This window comes from Rhinatrema bivittatum, chromosome 8 (genome assembly GCF_901001135.1).
Source record: "Rhinatrema bivittatum chromosome 8, aRhiBiv1.1, whole genome shotgun sequence".
Lineage (NCBI taxonomy): Eukaryota > Metazoa > Chordata > Amphibia > Gymnophiona > Rhinatrematidae > Rhinatrema > Rhinatrema bivittatum.
In genome coordinates, this window is record NC_042622.1 from 203,541,068 (window position 1) to 203,562,960 (window position 21,893).

At 43.6% G+C, this 21,893-nt stretch overlaps 1 protein-coding gene across 3 annotated transcripts in view; it reads left to right on the top strand.

Annotated features, from left to right (window-relative positions):
- Window positions 1–21,321, top strand: part of CUX1 (cut like homeobox 1) — a 1,076,531-nt gene extending 1,055,210 nt beyond the window's left edge. For 2 of the 3 annotated variants that reach the window (XM_029612604.1, XM_029612605.1), the window contains 3 exons: window positions 4,074–4,138; window positions 5,021–5,022; window positions 19,614–21,321. In XM_029612604.1, the coding sequence (XP_029468464.1) occupies window positions 4,074–4,138; window positions 5,021–5,022; window positions 19,614–19,798 (252 nt within the window). In that variant the 3' untranslated portion in view covers window positions 19,799–21,321. The remainder of the gene's footprint in view (window positions 1–4,073; window positions 4,139–5,020; window positions 5,023–19,613) is intronic. The other variant, XM_029612606.1, reaches the window with a different exon arrangement.
- Window positions 21,322–21,893: the final 572 nt, after the last annotated feature.

The following is a 21,893-nucleotide window of genomic DNA, read 5'->3' on the forward strand; positions in this document are numbered from 1 at the left end:
GAATTTGTTTGGCAGATGTGACCTCCAAGGCTAACCTCACCAAATAGTTCTTTAAGGGCTCTCTTTTGTTTGGCAGTGAGTTGGAGAAGCTGGCCAGAAAGTAGGGTGAATCTCTGGTTCCTCATTTGGCAGAGGATAGGAAGCAGGAGCAGCTCTCCTTCAATATGAGAGGTCATGTTAGAAGATCCAAGCATTTTTGACCCTATAGAGGAGCGACCTTTCAGAGGATTCGACCTTTTGGTAGGTCTCAGTCCTTTCGTTCCAGACAACCCAGATGGGGCGCAAGCTCGGGTAATGGAACCTCTTGAGCCTCCCAATGAAAGTTTACTGACCCATCCCCTGCAATAGAAGAGAGGGGACATCTCTCTTTCTTTTATCAGAGGCAGGTTGAAATCACATGGGATCAGTGGGTCCTGGAGGTGATATGAGAAGGATATGCGATGGAGTTTCGCAGTGTTCCTCGGGGCACGTTCATGGAGTATCCCTGCAAAAGAAGCAGGTAGTGGAGGGTACATTGGCAAGGCTTCTGAGTCTGAGGGCTGCGGTCCCAGTGCCCAGATCTCAAGAAAATACAGGGCGATATTTCATTATTTCGTTGTGCCAAAGAAGGAGGGCTTCTTTCATCCCATCCTGGATCTCATCTGTGAGCGAAGTATTTTCACATGGAAACATTGCTCTTAGAAATAGTAGCAGTGCAGTCAGGGGAATTTCTAACCTCTCTGGATCTGTCTGAGGCATATCTCCACATTCCCATCTGATTAGAACATCAACGCTTTCTGCAGTTCTGGTGCGCCACTTTCAGTTTCAGGCGCTGCCCTCTGGTCTGGCCTCCACTCCCAGAACCTTTTCCAAGGTGTAATGGTCATAGTTGCGGCAGAATTGAGAAAAGATGGACTCCTAGTACCACCCATATTTGGATGACTGGCTGATTCATGCCAAGTCGCTGGAAGAGAGCCACCAGGTGACTCACAGGGTGATTTCCCTGTTGCGGGAGCTCGGCTGGGTGCTGAATCTAGCCAAGAACAGCCTTCAGCCTACTCAGTCGCTGGAATACCTGGGGTTTGGTTTGACACGAAGCAGGGCAAGGTGTTCCTGCCTGGAAGCTCGAATTCAGAAGTTGCTAGCTCAGTTCCATCTGTTGTTGAACACTGTGTGCCCGACCATATGGTCTTACCTGCAGGTTCTTGGCTTAATGGTGGTGATCCTAGAAGTGATACCATGGGCAAGGGTGCATATGCATCCTCTTCAGCGCTCCCTGCTGTCTCGTTGGAATCCATGGTCTCAGGACTATTCAATTCGGCTCAACCTGCCGATGGAGGTTTCCTCCCAACTACAGTAGTGGCTGCAGGCAGATCATCTACGGAAGGGAGTCTCCCTGTCCCCAGCTGACTGGTACTGAGAAGGGATGCGAATCTCCTTGGTTGGGGAGCTCATTGTCAGGTGTTGACAATGCAAGGGTGCTGGAGTGTAGAAGAATCTATCTGGAACATCAATCAGCTGGAAGCTAGGGTGGTCTAGCTGGCATGTTTTACAGTTCAGCGACCGGCTGCAGGGTCGATCAGTCCATATAATATTGGACATTGCAATGACGAGGCTTATATAAAACGGCAGGGAGGTATCAAGAACCAACAAATGTCACAGGAGATAGATCAATTTATGGAATGGGCAGCAGTGCATCTCCAGATGATCTCAGCCTTGCACATTGCAGGCAAAGACAACATAAGAGCAGACTTTCTCAGCCGGGAGAGTCTGGACCCAGGAGAGTGGGCGTTGTCAGATGAGGCATTTCAGCGGATTCTGGATCACTGGGGTCTCCCATTCCTAGACCTACTGCCGACTTCTCGTAGTTCAAAAGTTCTGCGATTCTTCAGCTGCAGGAGAGATCCAAAGTCATTGGGGATTGATGCCCTAGTGCAGGAAGACAAGTTGCTTGTATGCCTTTCCTCCATTGTCCATGTTGGGCAGATTGATTTAAAGGATCGCCCCAGATTAGCCCAGGAAGCTATGGTATGCAGATCTGCGGAGGCTCCTGGTGGATTCGCCTCTTCGGCTTCCAGCCCACAGGCACCTATTACAGCAGGGACCTGTCCTCCACTAAGATCCATCTCAATTTTGTCTTATGGTATGGCCCTTGAAAGGGCTTGGTTGCTGTAATGTGGATACTCAGTGGCAGTGATTTCCACTGTGCTTAGGGCTAGAAATGTTTCCACTTCCTTGGCCTGTGTGCGAGTTTGGTGAGTGTTTGAGGTCTGGTGTGTGGATTAAGGTATCTTCCTCATTTGGCCAAGATCCCACTCATTTTGGAAATTTTGCAGGTTGGTTTGAATAAAGGTTTGGCCCTTAACTCCTTAAAGGTACAAGTAGCGGCTCTCGCCTGTTTCAGGGTTCAGGTGAATGGTGGTTCCTTGTTGGCTCATTCTGATGTGGCCCATTTCCTCCCTGGTGGTTTCCAGTACCTTATGGAGTCTAAATTTGGTCTTGGATTGTTTAGTGGGTCCTACGTCTAGGCCGATGCATAGCCTGTCCTTGTGGTTACTGACCTTGAAAATGGTGTTTCTAATGGCAATTTGTTCTGCGCAGAGAGTTTCCAAGCTGCAGGCCTTCTCTTGCCAGGAGCCCTTCCTCCAGGTGACTCCAGGGGTGATACGGCAACGTACTGTTCCTTCGTTTTTACCAAAGGTGGTTACTGAGTTTCACTTTAATCAGTCCATCTCTCTGCCGTCCCTGGACAGAAAGGAAGCCACAGAGGAGTATTGTCAGTTGCAACCCCTGGATGTCAAGAGACGTATCATCTGGTATCTGACGGTTACCGAGCCGTTATGGAAAACAGATCGTCTATTTATTCTTCACAGCGGTACTACACAAAGAGAACTGGACTCACAGGCCACAATAGCTTGCTGGATTAAGGAGGTAGTCACAGCAGCATATATTGATGCTGGCAAGCCATTACCTAGTCAAGTTAGGGCTTATTTCACTAGGGCTCAGGCAGTGTCATGGGCGGAAGTTAGATTGTTGTCTCCCGTCGACATTTGCCGACCTGCAACGTGGTCCTCCTTACACACTTTTTCCAGGTATTATCATCTGGATGTGCAGGCCCGGGAGGACGCAGCCTTTGCACCTGCAGTTTCGACAGGAGCACAGGCAGCCTTCCATCCTATTCGGGAGTAGCTTGGGTACATCCCATTTGTTTTGGATTCATCTGACTGGACGCTAAGAAATGAGAAATTACTACTTGCCTGATAATTTTCTTTTCTTTAGGACAGTCAGATGAATCCAGCTTCCGTCCCTTGGCTGCTGGATGATTGTAGTATGGTCCTCCTGTTGGCTGAATATTGAAATTTTTCTCTGTTTTTAATCAAGTTTTTGCTAGTCGGTCCACAGTTGCTTTTGAAGAGAATCCTGGCAGGCTGATGTCACTGCAGGGATGTATATATATATACTGTGACATCAGTTTGCTTCACTCCATCTGCTGGTAGAGGTGCATAACCCACTTGTTCTGGATTCATCTGACTGTCCTAAAGGAAAGGAAATTATCAGGTAAGTAGTAATTTCTCATTTCTGAATGCCTCTCATTGTAGTTTGTGAAATGTTTAGCCTTTTGCATTGTACACCGCTTGAAAAAACGCAGTGCAACATCACACCCTTACATCCTATGGTAAACAGTCCCAACAAAAAGGGTACAGGGATTTTAAATGGAAGAACAACTCTTAGCTCAGTTTTCTACATCATGAATTTCCTTTTTTTTTCATGCTTTGCTATTTTTTACCATGTAACTCAAGGCTGGATTTAAAATTATGGCGCCCCTACTTAGGGTAGGGGACTTTTCCCCTGGAAATCAGAGAACAGTGGGGGAGTCCCAGTTTTCGGGGACCTTTAGACTTTGGTGCCCAAGGCACATGCCTTTGTTGGCTACACCTAAATCTGGCCCTGGTGTAACTTGTTAATGATTACAATATCAGAATGCTCCTGATTTGATGGAAAATGTTGAAAGTCTGTTTAGGGATATTTGCATTGCTGAGTACAAGGTTCGGGTTCTCATAAGAAAACAAATTGACTGTGATTCTTTTTACCAGGTCCTCTACAAAGCAGCCTGGAGTGAGAGTGTGGGAAGGGACTGTGCTGCTTACTGCGCAAAAAAGTATGTATCCAGATAGGAGAATTTATTCCAATCTATACATTGCAATCATCTTCACCTCATGTACCGTTTTACGGTAATACGGAATGGAGGAGTAGCCTAGAGCAGCGGAACCCAGGGAAACCAGGGTTCAAATCCTTCTGACACTCTTTGTGACCTTGAGCAAGTCACTTTACCCTCAGGTACAAAATTAGATTGTAAGCCCTGTGGGGATAGGGAAATACCTACACTACCTGAATGTAATCCACTTGATGTACACTTGAAGTTCCGAATCTAAAATTATAAAATCTAAATAAATAACACAGGAGCAAGAAAGGGAGGGCAAACCATTTGATCATGTAGGGTCAGTGGTATTACAACAGGAAGGGAAAATGGGCTAATTAGAAGGGCTTTGTGGTCATTATCTGCCTTTATATCCTTCTTTAACTCAACTCCTCAATAATATGTCTACCACAACAGCAAGTTTCAAACAATGGCATCCACACATCAATCTAAGGGGGTCATTTACTACACTACATTATTGATTTACTGCACAGTAAATGGCTTAATGCAGAGATGGGGATGGTAATTTTTAAACAGCCGCGCAGACGCACATGTACGCATGTATACCGGTTCACGTCAAATGACGCGGCTATATTATAACATACACACGTATATGCACCCATGGTATAAAATAGGCTATACGTGTGTTTACATGTGCACACAATTTTATATGGATGTGCACACAAATGCCGCTTCTACCCCATTTTTCCCAGTTCGTTCCCAATTAGCCCAAGTAAAGGGTAGGACTTCCTAAGCCCCTAGTTAATTAGCCCACCTTTTTCCCAGTTAGCCCCAACCCTTAAAACTCTGCTAACCTCTTTAGTTTTTTTGTTTCTATAGCAGAAGTAAAGTTACACATTAGGGGACCCTGGTGTGCACTTGTGCACATAAATACTTACGCGCAGATTTCATTGAGAGATCTAGGAATGCCCATGCCCTGCCCCTTTTTTGCAAAAAAAAAATGTTTGTGTGTGCACTGGGAGATATACACATTCTCGCACACTTTTTAAAATCTATGCAGTGCACGCCACCCAACTTTTATGCATATCTCCTGGCTTTGGTACATGTAGGGCTTTTAAAATTCACCTTTAAGTATTTGAAATAGCACGTGTACCTCTCCTCTTAAAAAAAAAATTTTAAAAAAATGGTATGATAATGAGTTATTTTTACTCCTGGGGGAATTCTGTGCACAAAAACTTAAAATTCTGCATATTTTACATTTTAAATTAATACAGAAAAGTTATTACTTAAAGATGCAGAATTTTAAATATTTTGAGCAGAATTTCCCTAGAAATTCACTGTAAGAGTGTCCCTTCCACTGGCTCTCCCTACTCGTCTGGCCATTTTATCCTCTCAAGCCCAAACTCCTCCACCTGCCAGTATCTCTCCCCTCCACCTTAGGCTTAACCCCTTCCACTCTATCTACAGTCCCAGAGTTTGTCCCTGTTCTCAGTACTGCCCCTCACACAGGCTCTCTCTCTCTGGTACACATGCACACACCCTCATACAGGCTCCCTTACTCTCTCGCACACACATCCTCACACAGGCTACCTATGTGTCTCTCTCACGCACCCCTTCACACAGGCTCTATCTCACACATACACACACCCTCATACAGGCTCCCTCACTCTCTCGCACACACACACATCCCCTCATACAAGGTCCCTTTCTCTTGCATACACACCCACACAAGCTCCCTTTCTCACACATACATCCTCACACAGGCTACCTATGTCTCTCTCTCACGCACGCACCCCTTCACACAGGCTCTGTCTCACATATACACAATCCTTTCACACAGGCTAGCACCCTCACGTACACACGATCCCTTTTTCATACACACGAGCTCCCAATCTCTCTCACACACACACTCCTTCGCAATCTCCTCATATAGGCTCCCTTTCTCTGGCACCCACACTCAAGCATCCCTCCCCTGCTCTCTCACTTTCCATGCTCTCTCACAACCTCCTTCTCTTTCACCCCCTGTCTGTCTCACCCTTCCCTCCCTGCTCTCTCACCCTCCCCTCCCCTCTCCTCTCGCACACACACACGTTCACTCTCACCGGGGCCTTCATCTTTGCCGCAAGCGGAGCGCATCTCGCAGCACACACAGGCTTTCATCTTCGCGCATTCCATTCGCAGCATGCCAGGGTCTCCTCTGCCATTTTTTGCGCAGAATTCAGCAATTCTGCGCGGGGGGGGGGAATTCTGCGCTCCGCAGTGGCACAGAATTCCCCCAGGACTAGTTGTTTTGTATGGAAAGGTATGCACCTTAGCTCATAAATAGGTTATATGATGCCTGAAAATTCCAAAGCCCCATTATTTGAGAGCAAGTTGGCTATACCTTAGGAGTTTTGGCTAACTTTCCATGGGAACATCAGGACGTTAACGCACATCCCAATGCTCCTATGCTTAAGCCTTAAAAGAACTGCTGTGACTCATATCCCCCTACCTCTGGTGGGGTGTAAAAATCAACGAGGAACTGTAGAGACCCAACCTGCACCCCCATCCGGACTCTGCAGCTGCTAAAAGTTTCAAATTGCAAAAAAAATGTTTTACATTAGACCTTGTCTTCTTCCAAAACCGCTCCCCTTTGTGTAAAATAGCTCAGCCCTCCCCCCAGCTCTCGCATCTTCCTTGCCCCCTTTGGGCCCTCCCTAGGCCTCTGATGGTGCCAGCCAGCCTCATGCACTCCAATTCCGGAAATGACGCCAGTACAGAGCATAAGGGCTGATCCACCGTTCTACATTACACCACTAGGGGAAAAAAATAAGTCCACCAGGGTGGGTCGGGGGAGCCCAAAGGTGGATGTGGGGGCCTTAATGGCCAGCTAGGAGGGTTGGAAGAGGGTGTTTTCATAGACACACACTAATTTTCCCAACCTGCCAGGGGGACCTACAGACCACACTGAGCCATTTAAAAGTTAGCGGCCCTGGGCTGTGGGGCCACAGTTGCAGGGCTTCTAAGCCACAATATTTTCCAATGGTGTTTTACTGCCAGGAAAAATATAATGGGATTCACCAAGCTGTGGTACTCAGGGAAAATACCACAGCCTAATAAATAGACCTCTAAGCTTGCTGCTGTTAACAGATAACATAATAATGACTGGCAGATGATAAACTCTTGGCCCAGTCAGTCCGCCTGATCACCCTTGACTTTTGCAGCATGACAGACCCTATCTGATCTTGTCATTTCCCTCCCTTGCCCTTAGCACTGCACTCTGTGCATGGGGGCAAGCTTTCTAAGCACACGTCCTGGATGGAAGACTGACCAGAGGCATTTTACAAGAGTTCTGCATCAGATAATCTTAAAAAATACATAATCTAACTGTTTAGTAATCTCAACTGTTTAATTCTCTCCATCCCTACACTTCTACCCACCCAACCCAGGGTTTATTTTTCTTATATAATCTTCCTTCCACTCCTAGTTAATTAGCTTTAATTACTTCTGCCATTACATAGTATTTCCGTACATATCAGATAATAAAAACGTAAACTGTCTTCCTATTATTCTTTACTAACTAATACGAATACTTTTAGTCTTCACTTCAAATACCTAATAAAAATCCTTACTAGAGCCTAAATTTTATCTTACCTTATTTAGTTGATTCAAGGAATTAGTGATAAATTAATAAAATGTCTTTCATTCAGTGCAACAATTGTGGAGCTTATGTCCCAAGACCTATCATTTGGAGAATCAAAGGCTGTCCCTTTTGCCTTCAGGTGTCTGCAATTAAAATAGAGCTCATTCATCTAAGGGAGGAATTGTCTAGGTTTCAATTAAACTCCTCTTCTTTGAACCATTCGGTATCTCACACCATCTCCCACAGAGATTGCAGAAACCAAAGAAAAAATGATTTACAGTGGGCTTCGGTAGGACAAGAATTGTGACAGACACCCACCTTCCCCAACTTTACAGCATCCTGTGCATCAACCCCCACTCCCACAGAGATGTCAGACATCCAGGATTCAAAAACCCAGGAGCAACTGGATAACAGTGGGCTCTGGCAGATTAAGGCCTGTAATAAAAACACATCCACTCTCCCACTGTTACCCCTACGTAATGCTTTTTCTGCATTGGAGAATGAAGAAACCTCAGCAATAGATATGGAAGTGATTTCTAAAAGTGAAGTCACCCAATGCATCCAGAACCCATGCAACAGAATCAAATGTCATAAAAGAAAGCTGCTTCTGCTGGGAGACTCAATCATTAGAGGAACCAATTTGGGAGCACTTTTTGATGGTGACACGAGTTAAATGCATCCAAGATCCTTAGCTAGTAGAAATGCAAACCAGATAGTCCAAGTCATTGAAGAAGGAATTTTGATACCAATGTTATCATCCATTTGGGGACCAATGATCTAAATAGAAATGGTATCCATGAAGTACAAAAAGATTTCCAAAATCTAGGCAAGATAAGACACACTGCAAAGACTATTGCCTTTTCAGAAGTATTACCTGTTCATGGAAAGGGAAATGAGAAGATATGCCATATAAAGGTGTGTGTGGGCACACATGAATGCACCAATTTTATAATATGCGCACACCAGTGAGCACATGTTATAAAATCCAATGGCTGCGTGCACATGCACGCCGGATTTTAAAATCCATGCGCATGCATGTACGGGTGGCCTGCGACTCGCGGGGGATACGGTGGAATTTTACAAAGCAACACGCAGCGACACAATCAGGCCTCACCCAGTTCTCTTCCAGTCTGCACCAATTAAGGAGCGGACTGGGAGGGAACTTTCCTATACCTAACTCTTATCTTTTCTCCCTCTTCCCCTCTTTTCCACACCCCCTAAATCTACCCTAACCTTCCCTAATTTTTTTATTTTAATACTTACTGCTCCTCTGGAGCAGAAGTAATCTGTGCGCGCTGGCCAGCTACCAGTGCGCACTTCCCCAGGACAGCGGTTAATGGTGCTGTCCCAGCCCCCCCCCCCCCCTGCCCATACCACACTCCCTGGGCCGCCCCTATTCCCTCAGCTGCCACATCTGCGCATACCGGGGTTTACGCTCCTGGCTTGGCTTGTTATAAAATGCATGTGGTGTGCGCAAGGCCCAGCCAGGAAACCCCAAAATTTACGCCCATAGCCCTTTTAAAAACCGGGCTGTAGGAAGAAATTCAGAGCATATATTATCAGACATTTAAACTAAAGAATGGGGGTGGCAAGAGATGGCCAATGAAATGGACATGTCACCCCCAAGCAATACAAGACAATACAACAAATCAAGTGAAAAGAATTGGAAAGCAATGACTACAAATGCTTGTAGTTTGGGCAATAAAATCCCAGACCTGCAGGCCCTAATGGTGGAGGCGGACTTGGACATTGTTGCTGTCACGGAGACATTGTTCACGAATTCTCATTATTGGGATATGGCCATACTGGACTATAACTTGTTAAGGAAGGACAGAGAGGACAGAAAAGGGGGAGGAGTAGCTCTTTATGTCAAGAACAATATCCAATGAACTGAACTGCAAGGAAAGTGAGGTAAAGAAGAAACATTATAGGCCGTCCTAAAAAAAAAAAGGTGATGGTTCATCCATTTTTACTGGTGTGGTTTACAGGCCTCCAACTCACACAGAAGAACTGGACAGAGATCTGGTCGAAGACATCCAAACGGTGGGAAAGAAAGGAGAAATGCTGATTGTTGGTGACTTTAATATGCCAGACGTAGACTGGAGAATCCCTTCTACAGAATCTCAAAAGAGGTGACTGACATAATAAAAGCAAAAAAAGCAGCATTCAAGAATTATAAAGGATCCCAAAAAGAACACAGAGAAGAATATCTGGTAAAACTTAGGAAGATGAAAAAAGTAATCAAGAAAGCAAAACGTCTGGCAGAAGAAAGGATTGCCAAAGAGGTAAAGTGAGGTGACAAAACATTCTTCCGATACATCAGAGAAAGGAGAAAGGTCCAAAGAGGTATAGTGAAATTGAAAGGTGATCAGGATCAATGTGTGGAGAGAGATGAAGAAATGGAGGAAATATTAAACAAATACTTCAGTTCGGTGTTAACTAAAAAAGACCCTAGAGAAGGACCGTCACTAGTTAAAAAGACATTGGAGGGGAGTGGAGTAGACAAAATTCCATTTATAGAAGAGAATGTATGGGAAGAGATAGGAAAGCTGAAAGTGGACAGAGCCATGGGGCCTGATGAGGTTCATCCCAGGATACTGAGGGAGCTCAGAGATGTGCTGGTGGTCTGCTGAGTGACCTGTTCAATAGATCCTTGGAAACAGGAGTGGTGCCGAGTGATTGGAGAAGAGCGATGATGGTCCCGCTTCACAAGAGTGGGAACACAGAGGAGGCTGGTAACTACAGGCAGGTTAGCCTGACCTTGGTGGTGGGAAAATTAATGGAGACTGTGTTGAAGGAAAGGATAGTGAACTATCTACAATCCAGTGAGTTACTCGATCTGAGACAGCATGGATTCACCAGGGGAAGGTCCTGTCAGACGAATCTGATTTTTTTGATTAGATGACTAGATGATTGGATCAGGGAAGAGCACGCCATGTGATTTACTTGGATTTTAGTAAAGCGTTTGATACAGTCCCACATAGAAGACTCATCAACAAAATGAGAAGTTTGGGAGTGAGCACCAAGGTAGTGGCATGGATTTCAAACTGGTTAACGGATAGAAGACAGCATGTGATAGTAAATGGAACCTGCTCTGAAGAGAAAACGGTGTTAAATGGAATGTCACAGGGATCGGTGTTGGGACCAGTTCTGTTCAATATCTTTGTGAGCGAAGTTGCAGAAGGGATAGAAGGTACAGTGTATCTATTTGCGGATGATACTAAGATCTGCAACAAAGTGGATACACCGGAAGGAGTAGAGAGAATGAGACGTGATTTAAGGAAGCTTGAAGGGTGGGCAAAGTTATGGCAGCTGGGGTTCAATGCCAAAAGGTGCAGAGTCATGTATCTGGGTTGCGGTAATCCAAAAGAGCTGTATATGATGGAGAGTGAAGGGCTGTTGTGCACAGAACAAGAGAGAGACCTTGGGGTGATAGTGTCTAATGATCTGAAGACAGCAAAATAATGTGACAAGGCAATAGCAAAAGCCAGAAAAATGTTGGCTACATTGAGAGAGGAATAACCAGAAAGAAAAAGTAGGCGATGATCCCCTTGTACAGGTTCTTAGTGAGGCCTCACCTGAAGTACTGTATTCAGTTCTGGAGACTGTATCTCAAAAGGGAAAGAGACAAGATGGAGGTGGTCCAGGGAAGGGCGACCAAAATGGTGGTGGGACTCCATCAAATGACTTATGAGGAGAGGTTGAAGGTCCTAAATATATGTATACCCTGTAGGAGAGGAGGTGCAGGGGAGATATGATGCAAACCTTCAGATACCTGAAAGGTTTGAATGATGCACTATCATCGACAAACCTTTTCCATTGGAAAGAAATCAGTAGAACTAGGAGTCACGAAATGAAACTATAGGGAGGACAACTCAGAACCAATGTCAGGAAATATTTATTACAACAAAAAAAATGTGCGGCACACAATATACTGGACAATAACATTATAACAACCAAACAATTATTTATGTTACATTCGCACACTGAATAGTGTGCACAACATTCAATATGTGGTATCTAATGTTGTAAGTGCGACCGGGCACTGAAAAGGTGGTGGATGCCTGGAATGCCCTTCCGGAAGAGGTGGTAAAGACAAAAACAGTAAAAGATTTCAAAGGGGCATGGGATAAACACTGTGGGGTAGATTTTCAAAGGGTTACGCATGTAACTCCGAAAACCTGCCCCTGCATGCGCCAAGCCTATTTTGCATAGGCTTAGCGGTGAGCACAAGCCCCGGGGCTTTGAAAAAGGGGCGGGAAGGGGGTGGGGGCGTGGTGCCGATCCAGAGGCGGCCTAAGGGCGGGACCGAGGCCTCTGGCACAGTGGCTGCCAGGGGATGGCGTGCCAGCAGCCGGCCGGCACGAGCAAGATATGCCTGACAGAGGCAGGCATAAAAAGTTTAACAAGGTAGGGGGGAATTTAGGTAGGTTTGGGGGGTGAGTTAGGGAGGGGAAGGTGAGGGGGAGCAGAAGAAAAGTTCCCTTCGAGGCCGCCCCCGATTTTGAAGCGGCCTTGGAGGGAACGGGGAAAGCCATCGGGCCTCCCTTAGGGCTCGGCGCGCGCAAGGTGCACAAGTGTGCACCCCCTTGCACACGCTGACCCTGGATTGTATAACATGCGCGCGGTAGCGCGCGCATGTTATAAAATCAGGTGTACATTTATGCGCACCAGGTAGCGCGCACAAATGTACCCCGCGCACTCTTCTCTTAAAATCTACCCCTGTGGATCCCTTAAGATTAGAGGATGGAAATGAAGGAAAGAGTGCATGGGAGTAACTTGCTGGTGTGGTGGTTACTACCCTTACCCAAGAAGCCTTTATGCTGTTGATGCAACTCCATCATTGCTCTCTGCTTCAACAGCAGGAGAAAAGGGGAATTAGATTCAGACAGCAACCAACAAGGACATTGAATTGCACAGTCTGGGAAAACAAATAAGCATGGGAGTAACTTGCTGTTACAGCGGTTACTACCCTTAACCAATAAGCCTTTATGCTGTTGATGCAACTCCATCATTACTCTCTGCTTCAATAGCAGGAGGAAAAGGGGAATTAGATTCAGACAGCAACCAACAAGAACATTGACTTGCACAATCTGGGAAAACAAGCATGGGAGTAACTTGCTGGTGTGGTGGTTACTACCTTTAACCAATAAGCCTTAATGCTGTTGATGCAACTCCAAAATTGCTCTCTGCTTCAATGGCAAGAGGTAATGGGGAATTGGATTCAGACAGCAACCAAAAAGGGCCCTGACTTTGACAGTCTGGGAAAATGATAATTATAAAGGTGGCTTGTATGACCAGCAGTTACTTCCATAAGTTTGCTGGGCAGACTGGATGGACCATTTGGTCCTTTTCTGCCATCATTTCTCTGTTTCTATGATTAAGAACATAAGAAAATGCCATACTGGGTCAGACCAAGGGTCCATCAAGCCCAGCATCCTGTTTCCAACAGTGGCCAATCCAGGCCATAAGAACCTGGCAAGTACCCAAAAACTAAGTCTATTCCATGTAACCATTGCTAATGGCAGTGGCTATTCTCTAAGTGAACTTAATAGCAGGTAATGGACTTCTCCTCCAAGAACTTATCCAATCCTTTTTTAAACACAGCTATACTAACTGCATGAACCACATTCTCTGGCAACAAATTCCAGAGTTTAATTGTGCGTTGAGTAAAAAAGAACTTTCTCCGATTAGTTTTAAATGTGCCCCATGCTAACTTCATGGAGTGTCCCCTAGTCTTTCTACTATCCGAAAGAGTAAATAATTGATTCACATCTACCCGTTCTAGACCTCTCATGATTTTAAACACCTCTATCATATCCCCCCTCAGTCGTCTCTTCTCCAAGCTGAAAAGTCCTAACCTCTTTAGTCTTTCCTCATAGGGGAGTTGTTCCATTCCCCTTATCATTTTGGTAGCCCTTCTCTGTACCTTCTCCATCGCAATTATATCTTTTTTGAGATGCGGCGACCAGAATTGTTCACAGTATTCAAGGTGCGGTCTCACCATGGAGCGATACAGAGGCATTATGACATTTTCCGTTTTATTCATCATTCCTTTTCTAATAATTCCCAACATTCTGTTTGCTTTTTTGACTGCCGCAGCACACTGAACCGACGATTTCAATGTGTTATCCACTATGACACCTAGATCTCTTTCTTGGGTTGTAGCACCTAAAATGGAACCCAACATCGTGTAATTATAGCATGGGTTATTTTTCCCTATATGCATCACCTTGCACTTATCCACATTAAATTTCATCTGCCATTTGGATGCCCAATTTTCCAGTCTCACAAGGTCTTCCTGCAATTTATCACAATCTGCTTGTGATTTAACTACTCTGAACAATTTTGTGTCATCTGCAAATTTGATTATCTCACTCGTCGTATTTCTTTCCAGATCATTTATAAATATATTGAACAGTAAGGGTCCCAATACAGATCCCTGAGGCACTCCACTGTCCACTCCCTTCCACTGAGAAAATTGCCCATTTAATCCTACTCTCTGTTTCCTGTCTTTTAGCCAGTTTGCAATCCACGAAAGGACATCGCCACCTATCCCATGACTTTTTACTTTTCCTAGAAGCCTCTCATGAGGAACTTTGTCAAACGCCTTCTGAAAATCCAAGTATACTATATCTACCGGTTCACCTTTATCCACATGTTTATTAACTCCTTCAAAAAAGTGAAGCAGATTTGTGAGGCAAGACTTGCCCTGGGTAAAGCCATGCTGACTTTGTTCCATTAAACCATGTCTTTCTATATGTTCTGTGATTTTGATGTTTAGAACACTTTCCACTATTTTTCCTGGCACTGAAGTCAGGCTAACCGGTCTGTAGTTTCCCGGATCGCCCCTGGAGCCCTTTTTAAATATTGGGGTTACATTTGCTATCCTCCAGTCTTCAGGTACAATGGATGATTTTAATGATAAGTTACAAATTTTTACTAATAGGTCTGAAATTTCATTTTTTAGTTCCTTCAGAACTGTGGGGTGTATACCATCCGGTCCAGGTGATTTACTACTCTTCAGTTTGTCAATCAGGCCTACCACATCTTCTAGGTTCACCGTGATTTGATTCAGTCCATCTGAATCATTACCCATGAAAACCTTCTCCATTACGGGTACCTCCCCAACATCCTCTTCAGTAAACACCGAAGCAAAGAAATCATTTAATCTTTCCGCGATGGCCTTATCTTCTCTAAGTGCCCCTTTAACCCCTCGATCATCTAACGGTCCAACTGACTCCCTCACAGGCTTTCTGCTTCGGATATATTTTAAAAAGTTTTTACTGTGAGTTTTTGCCTCTACAGCCAACTTCTTTTCAAATTCTCTCTTAGCCTGTATATATATAGCTTGAATTCTTATTACTGTCTTGGTTACTGCCATCTCCTCTAGGACACCAATGTGAATCATAAAACCAGATAGAGGTTAATATTAGCGAGACACACATATGGAGATGGTCACTTCTAGTCTTGACAGGATTTATTTTGTGTGTTAAGCAACTTAAGAAAAGACTGCGGTGCCTGTAAGAGTTTCAACACATCATGTAAGTAGAATAAAATTGTCTTTGAGGCTATTCAGAATTAGAGAAAAACAAAGAAAACACAAAACCTTTCCTTGCCCCCTTATCAGAATTTGACTGGAGCCAACAGCCCTTTTACTCCGATGTAACCACCACCAAGAAAAATTCTGACCACTATTTTAAAATTCTGCATTTTTTTCAAAATGCAATGTAATCACTGTCGTTCAGTAATAATTTAAGCTGCAAAACAAAATAATTTATTACTCAAGATTCAGAATTCCCCAGTATTATTGTGGAGTTGAGTATTGTGTGCAGTTCTGGTCACCACATCTCAAAAAAGACATAGCAGAATTAGAAAAGGTACAGAGAAAGTCAACCAAAATGATAAAGGGGTTTGAACAATTTCCCTATGAAGAAAGGCTAAAGAGGTTAAGACTCTTCAGACTGGAGAAGAGACAGCTGAGTGGAGATATGATCGAGGTCTATAAAATAATGAGTGGGTGGAACGAGTAAACACGGTATGATTGTTTACGCTTTCAAAAAGTGCAAAGACTGAGGGACCACAATGAAGTTACTAGATGAAACATTTAAGACAAATAGAAAATAATTTTTTACTCAATGAATAATTAAACTCTGGAATTAATTGCCAGAGGATGTGGTCAAAGTTGTTACTGTAACTAGGTCTAGAAAAGGTTTAGACAAGTTCCTGGAAGAAAAGTCCATAAACCCTTATTAAGATGGTCTAGGGGAAATCCACATCCTATCCCTGGAATAAGCAGCTTGGAATCTATCGAACTTCTGGGATTCTGCCAGGTACATATGACCTGGATTGGCCACTGCTGTAGAGTGAATACTGGGCTTGATGGACCTTTGGCCTGACCCAGTATGGCAAATAATATGTTGTTATAAGAGAACATCATAAGAAAGTGGACCCCTATCTCACCCCAGCCAACCCCTTCACTCTTTTTCTCCACGAAGTCCCATTCACCCCCAATCCATTCACTCCTCCTCTCTTCCTCCACTCATAGCTTGAACCACCCATTTTCCCCTCTCAAGCTTGACCTATCCACCCACTATCCCTTCTTCCCCAATCACATCCCAGCAATCACTCACTCTCCCCTTCCTCCCCAATACTAACCTATCTACTCTTCCCCCCTTCCCCACCCTCCCTAACCTCACCCACCCACTCACTTTTCTCTCTTCCACCCTCCTCTCAAGTCCAAACCATCCATGCACGTTTTCCTTCCTTCAGGAGAAATGCTGTAACCACATGCTTTGGGCCCACACAGGCCAAGCTCTACCATTGCCTCCTGCATCAAGCGAGCATGGGCTAAGCCACTTCCGCCTTATGCAGAATGGGCCAGTTCTGCCTCCTCTTGCTATCGGCCTCCATGAGCTGGGCGACCACTCAGGCCTCCTGCTTCTGGTTTGTGCAAGTCAACATTTCCTCCTCCTTACAGTCTGGGAAAACCAATGCCTTGTCAAGTTCTATTTGGAATTCAAATATTTTATAGGGAAGGGGAATTCTGTGCCAATTCTGGCTTGCACAGTGGCACAGAATTTCCTTTTTTTATTATTTAGATTTTTAGGAGAATCTTTTAAGTTATGTGCATTCGTTTAATTCAGATTTTAATGTGCACTTAGGAGGTAATTTTCAAAAGCATTTACACTGGTTTCTACATGTAAATGCACTTTACCCATCTAAGTGGACTTTTGAAAATTGAAACAATAGTATGTTACATTTACATGGGTAACTCCTTTGAAAATGACCTCTTAATTGTTTTAGTGTACGGTAAAAAAAAAAATTGTGCACACTAAATCAAAATGAAAATTAAATAAATGCAGCAAGATTAAATGAATAAAAAATAATGAAAAATAGACACAAATATTCCATTTGCAGCCCCCTTGTATCTTTCCCCCTCCGTTCTAATGTTTCAGTTGCTAGGAAACGTTCTGGGATTTTTCGGAAACAAGCAGCACTCTTCCCCAGTTGCTTCTCTAGGTGGTCTGTTCATTTCTAGGCCAGGCAGTGGTTCTCCCTTGGGAATTGCTTCTTTTCTACAGCTGGCCTGTGTTTGTAATTAGCACCAGCTAGGAAGAGAGCAGAGCAGCTTGATAGAAGCTCCTCTGCATGTACTGTTTGCAGCACCAGAGGAAACAACACCTTTTTTATGTCGTCATGATGGTATGTCCTCCAGTCTGCTTCAGGTAGGGTATATTCACACTTTCACACCTAATTTATATTCACGTTCACAGATCTAGTTAGAGCTTCAAAGTGTGATGTCATACTGCAGTAGAATGCAAACATCTTTTCAACCATGCATATGTACATAATAGCGATAGTGGTTCTCTGGGCAAGAGAGTCATCTGGAGTCCCTTCAAGTTTTAATTTTAGCAACCTGTAAGCAAGTTGGACATTTTCATTTTTATATTGCCCTATCTGTTCAACTGAAATGAAAATTGTATCTTTTTTTTTTAATATTAATATATAAAAAGTATATATTTATTTTTTAATATTAATATATAAAAGGTATATATTTTTTAATATATGAAAGGTAGTGAGTTTGTTCACATCAGGATTATCCGTTTCACCAGCCAGGTGTTTGCATGTGCAGATGGCACACAGTGCATGCGGTCATCTCCTATACCCTTCAGCTGCCCTGGGGGAGCGTGGGGGGGGGGGGGGGAGGAAGAGCCTGGCTGAAGGAGCAGCACCAGGCCAGTCCTTCCACTAGTGGGCTGAGAAACATTAGATAGTAGCAACCCATGGAGGCCAAAAAACGCACCAAACCACTGTAGGGGTGAAGCAGCCTGTGTGGGCCAGAGGACAGTCAGAGGCAAGAGAAGGGAACAATCTGGGCCTCTGCATTCACATGGGGAGGCGTGTCAGCCTGTTAATTTTGATGGATTTTTTCAGCTAATAGATAAACAAGTTGACATTAAAATGCAAATGGTGACTTCTTGTAAAAACTTCACCCCCAAAAAAATTTGTTGCAAACTTTTGGACACCCTAAAGTGTAGGACCTAGGATTGCCAACTTTTAAAAGTATAAAATATATCTGCCCTCCTTCACAGTCCACCCTCAACCCCCACATCTCCTCTTTCCTCCTCGTGCACAACTCTGTCTCCCAGCAATACCTCTTCCTATAGAGGAGAGGCCATAGAGACAGCTGAAAAGAGTCTTTGCCAGTAGCAAAGGTGAGAAGGTTGGTGGTTGGCAGAATACTGGCATTAAATTACCGGTTCAAAGGTTCTGCTGGCTGCCATCCTCCCTTAATGAAAATCAGCCAGGCTGGACAAATTCCATCTGGTTGACAATCCTAATGAGGCCCCAGACAGTTGCCCGATTTGCCAACCCCTAAAACTGCAACTGATGACAATTAGAGAAATGAAAAGTTCTTTCTGACTAGTCAAGGAAAATCATTGTTGCCTTTACCATGATCTATAAACACTAGCAAGACGTTATTGTTCCATTTCTGCTTTAATTAACACAAAGAACCTATTTGCCGTGGTTTTATGTAACATAATGTACTGAGAAAGAGAGAGCTGTGAGAATATGCCACGATAAGATGGAGGAGAGAGCCTACCAAGTATAGAGTTCTCAGGAAACTTGGTTTTCTCTTGCATTGATTCATCAAAAATGAATTTGGTTTTGCATATACAGTAAAACCTATTCCTGGTAGCTGTGCATTCTGTTGTTTTGTTTTTTCATTTCTGGTAACAGATGGGACTGATGTCAGTGTTACCAGGGTGCCAAAGGAAATGCTGAATACCTTATTCTACTGTCGTCTTCCTTTCTGGTCGCCCAATCTAAAACAAAAAAAAAAAAAAAGACATAGTGGAATTAGAAAAGGTGCAGAGGAGGATGACAAAAATGATAAAAAGGGCTGGAACGGCTCCCCTATGATGAGAAAGCTACACAAGTTATAGCTCTTCAGCTTGGAAAAGAGACGACTGAGATGGGATATGTTAGAAATTTATAAAATCCATACGGAGCAAAGAATGAGTGAATAAAGGAAAGCTATTTGCCCTTTCAAATAAAACAAGGTGACACTGCACGAAACTTACAACCAGCAGATTCAAAAGAAATCGTAGAAAGTGCTTTTTCACTCAGTGCGTTATCAAGCTGTGGCGTCTGTGGTCTGACATAGTAGGGTTTACAAAAGTCTGGACAAGCTCCTGCAGGAAAAGTCCTTAACACATTAAAGAAAGGTACTGCTATCCCTGGGAGTGAGTAACAAGAAAGATCTGCTTCGGGTCCTTGCGGATGCTGAGTTCAGTGAACCATGGTCCGACCTAGCTTAGCATTTCTTATCTTCTTATGTTCTTTCAGATATTCGGATCATCTGCACAGGTTCCATGAAAATGGGGAGAACGGTGCCATGTGGCAGTGAAAGTTGGCATTCTGGGTCTGCAGCATTCCACGGGACTAGTGACAAGAGTCCGCCTCTTCCATGTTCCTGTTTCAATACTACACAGCTGTTTGACCTGGAGCAGCATCACTTGAGCCCTTGGTAAAACAGCACAGCTGAGAATATGGGGACCTTAATGAGTTTTCCAAGAGGCAAAAGTCCCTCCCCCTTCACCCACCACAGTAGGGATTTGTTAATTTCAGGTTATAAACAAATTACTGGCAACAGGATGTCGCTCAGTCAGCCGATGATGTGAATGGTATCCATAAATTCTTTATTATATTGGGTTTCTGGTTCAGTCCTAGATCTCAAACACTCATCCCATTACACATAGCTTCCTGGCACTATGCTCATGTAAAATGCATTGAAATGGGAGAGCTAGGACTGCATATGGCTGGCTTGAGGCTAGGAGCAACATTTCAGGTGGGGATTTACAAGTCCTTTTCTACTTCTGAGAATCTCATGCCATTACCCATTAAGGATGTCATTTTTACAGTTAACAGGTCTAATTAAAAAAAAAGGCACAAATTATCTGGAAATTGTTCAATTAATATGTTCCAATGACTTTGAATCTAGCGATGCATAGACAGGAAGCAACTGCTACTCCAACTCCTTCTGGTTTTAAGTCTAACACTGATTGAACCAACACCATCACCTCTTTTTAGCTCTGTATGTAATCGAATTTTGCTTTTCCCATACAGTATATCCTTCATAAGCCTTTCCGAACCAGAGAGTTTAGCATGAAGTAGATCAGAGGCACAGGAGACTCTTGCTGTTGATATGGGGATGCTGTAGTGACCGCCCTGCCCCCCAGGATTGAGAGAGTCCCAGCCATCATTTGACAGTGACCTAACAGTCCACTTGTATTGGGATCCAAAGGAAACCATGGTTCATGCCTTTCAGTTGGAGGATTGCTGCTATGTTAATAGAGCTATATGGGGATTAGGAAGAAATAATAAAACTGGAGAAAATCCATGATTCAAAACCTATAATACTATAGTCCTAATTTGGGCAAGTTTTGATTAGGACGGAAACCCATGAAATAGAAGGAGACTGCCAGACAAAAACAATAAAATAATTTGGCTTTAATTTAAAGATGGGTTGCTATTTGGAGGGTGATGACTATCTTCCATAAAAATGGAACTTCATCTAAATATTATCCAAGAGGTGGAGTTTTTTATGGCTCATGAACCATGATTGGAGATTTTTGATCTGGATACCCTTAAAAGTGAGCCACCATACAATTATTATCTTATTTAATGCATAGAAATTTACTGTCACTAATAAATACTACTTGCTAAATTGGGTGGAAATCTGGTGGCCTTTGTTTCAGGTGTGTTCTGCTATACTTAAGCTGTTTTGTTGCAAACAAATTCTTTTGAAATTAGCTTTCTGAAGATGCAGAGATTGGAAGAGGGAGGTGATTTTTGAAATGTACAGCTGCAGGAATGTGTTTCCATTCAGCTCTCCATCAGATAATGCATTTTTGGGTGCCTCTGAGATTAAAGATTTGTAATCAGTATGGTCAAGATAGCTTTAGCCTTTGCATCTGGATTATTCTGTTTCCTTTTTACACATTTATTATAATTGTAAGGTTTGTAATCCAATAAATGAAGAAATGCATCAGCACTTGGTTGACACTCTCATTTTCTTTGGAAGGGTTGGGTTTTTTTTTTTGTTTTAAACACGTGTGTATTGTGGTGATACCCAGTCTGTGTCCTAGTCCATATGAATGAATCCCTGGTTAAAACAGTAGGATCAGCACAATGTTAGGTAGAAGTAAAGTAGTTGTAAAAATTATTAAAAAAAAAAAAAAAAAGTAAAGTAGTTGTGGAGACAACTACATTTCTTCGAGAACATGCAGGATGGTAGTCCTCACACATGGGTGACATCATCGGATGGAGCCTGGCACGGAACTTTGATCTCAAAGAATCTAGAACCTTCAAACATGCCCTACTGAGCATGTGCGGCTGTAGTCATCACCCTGCCCCCTAGGCAGAGTCCATCTCTTTTTTTCTGCGGAACTGTGTGGTTGTGGGAGTTGTGTGTCTCACAGTATTCAGCTTTGCCCTCTCCTCACATTTTGTAAGTGATGTTTTCTAGAGCTGCAGCTGTTTGCTTTCCTTTACCTTATGATAGTTTTAATTCTTTCCTTTTTTCTTCCCTCTTCTGTCTGCCAGCCGCATGGCAGGCCTTAGTCA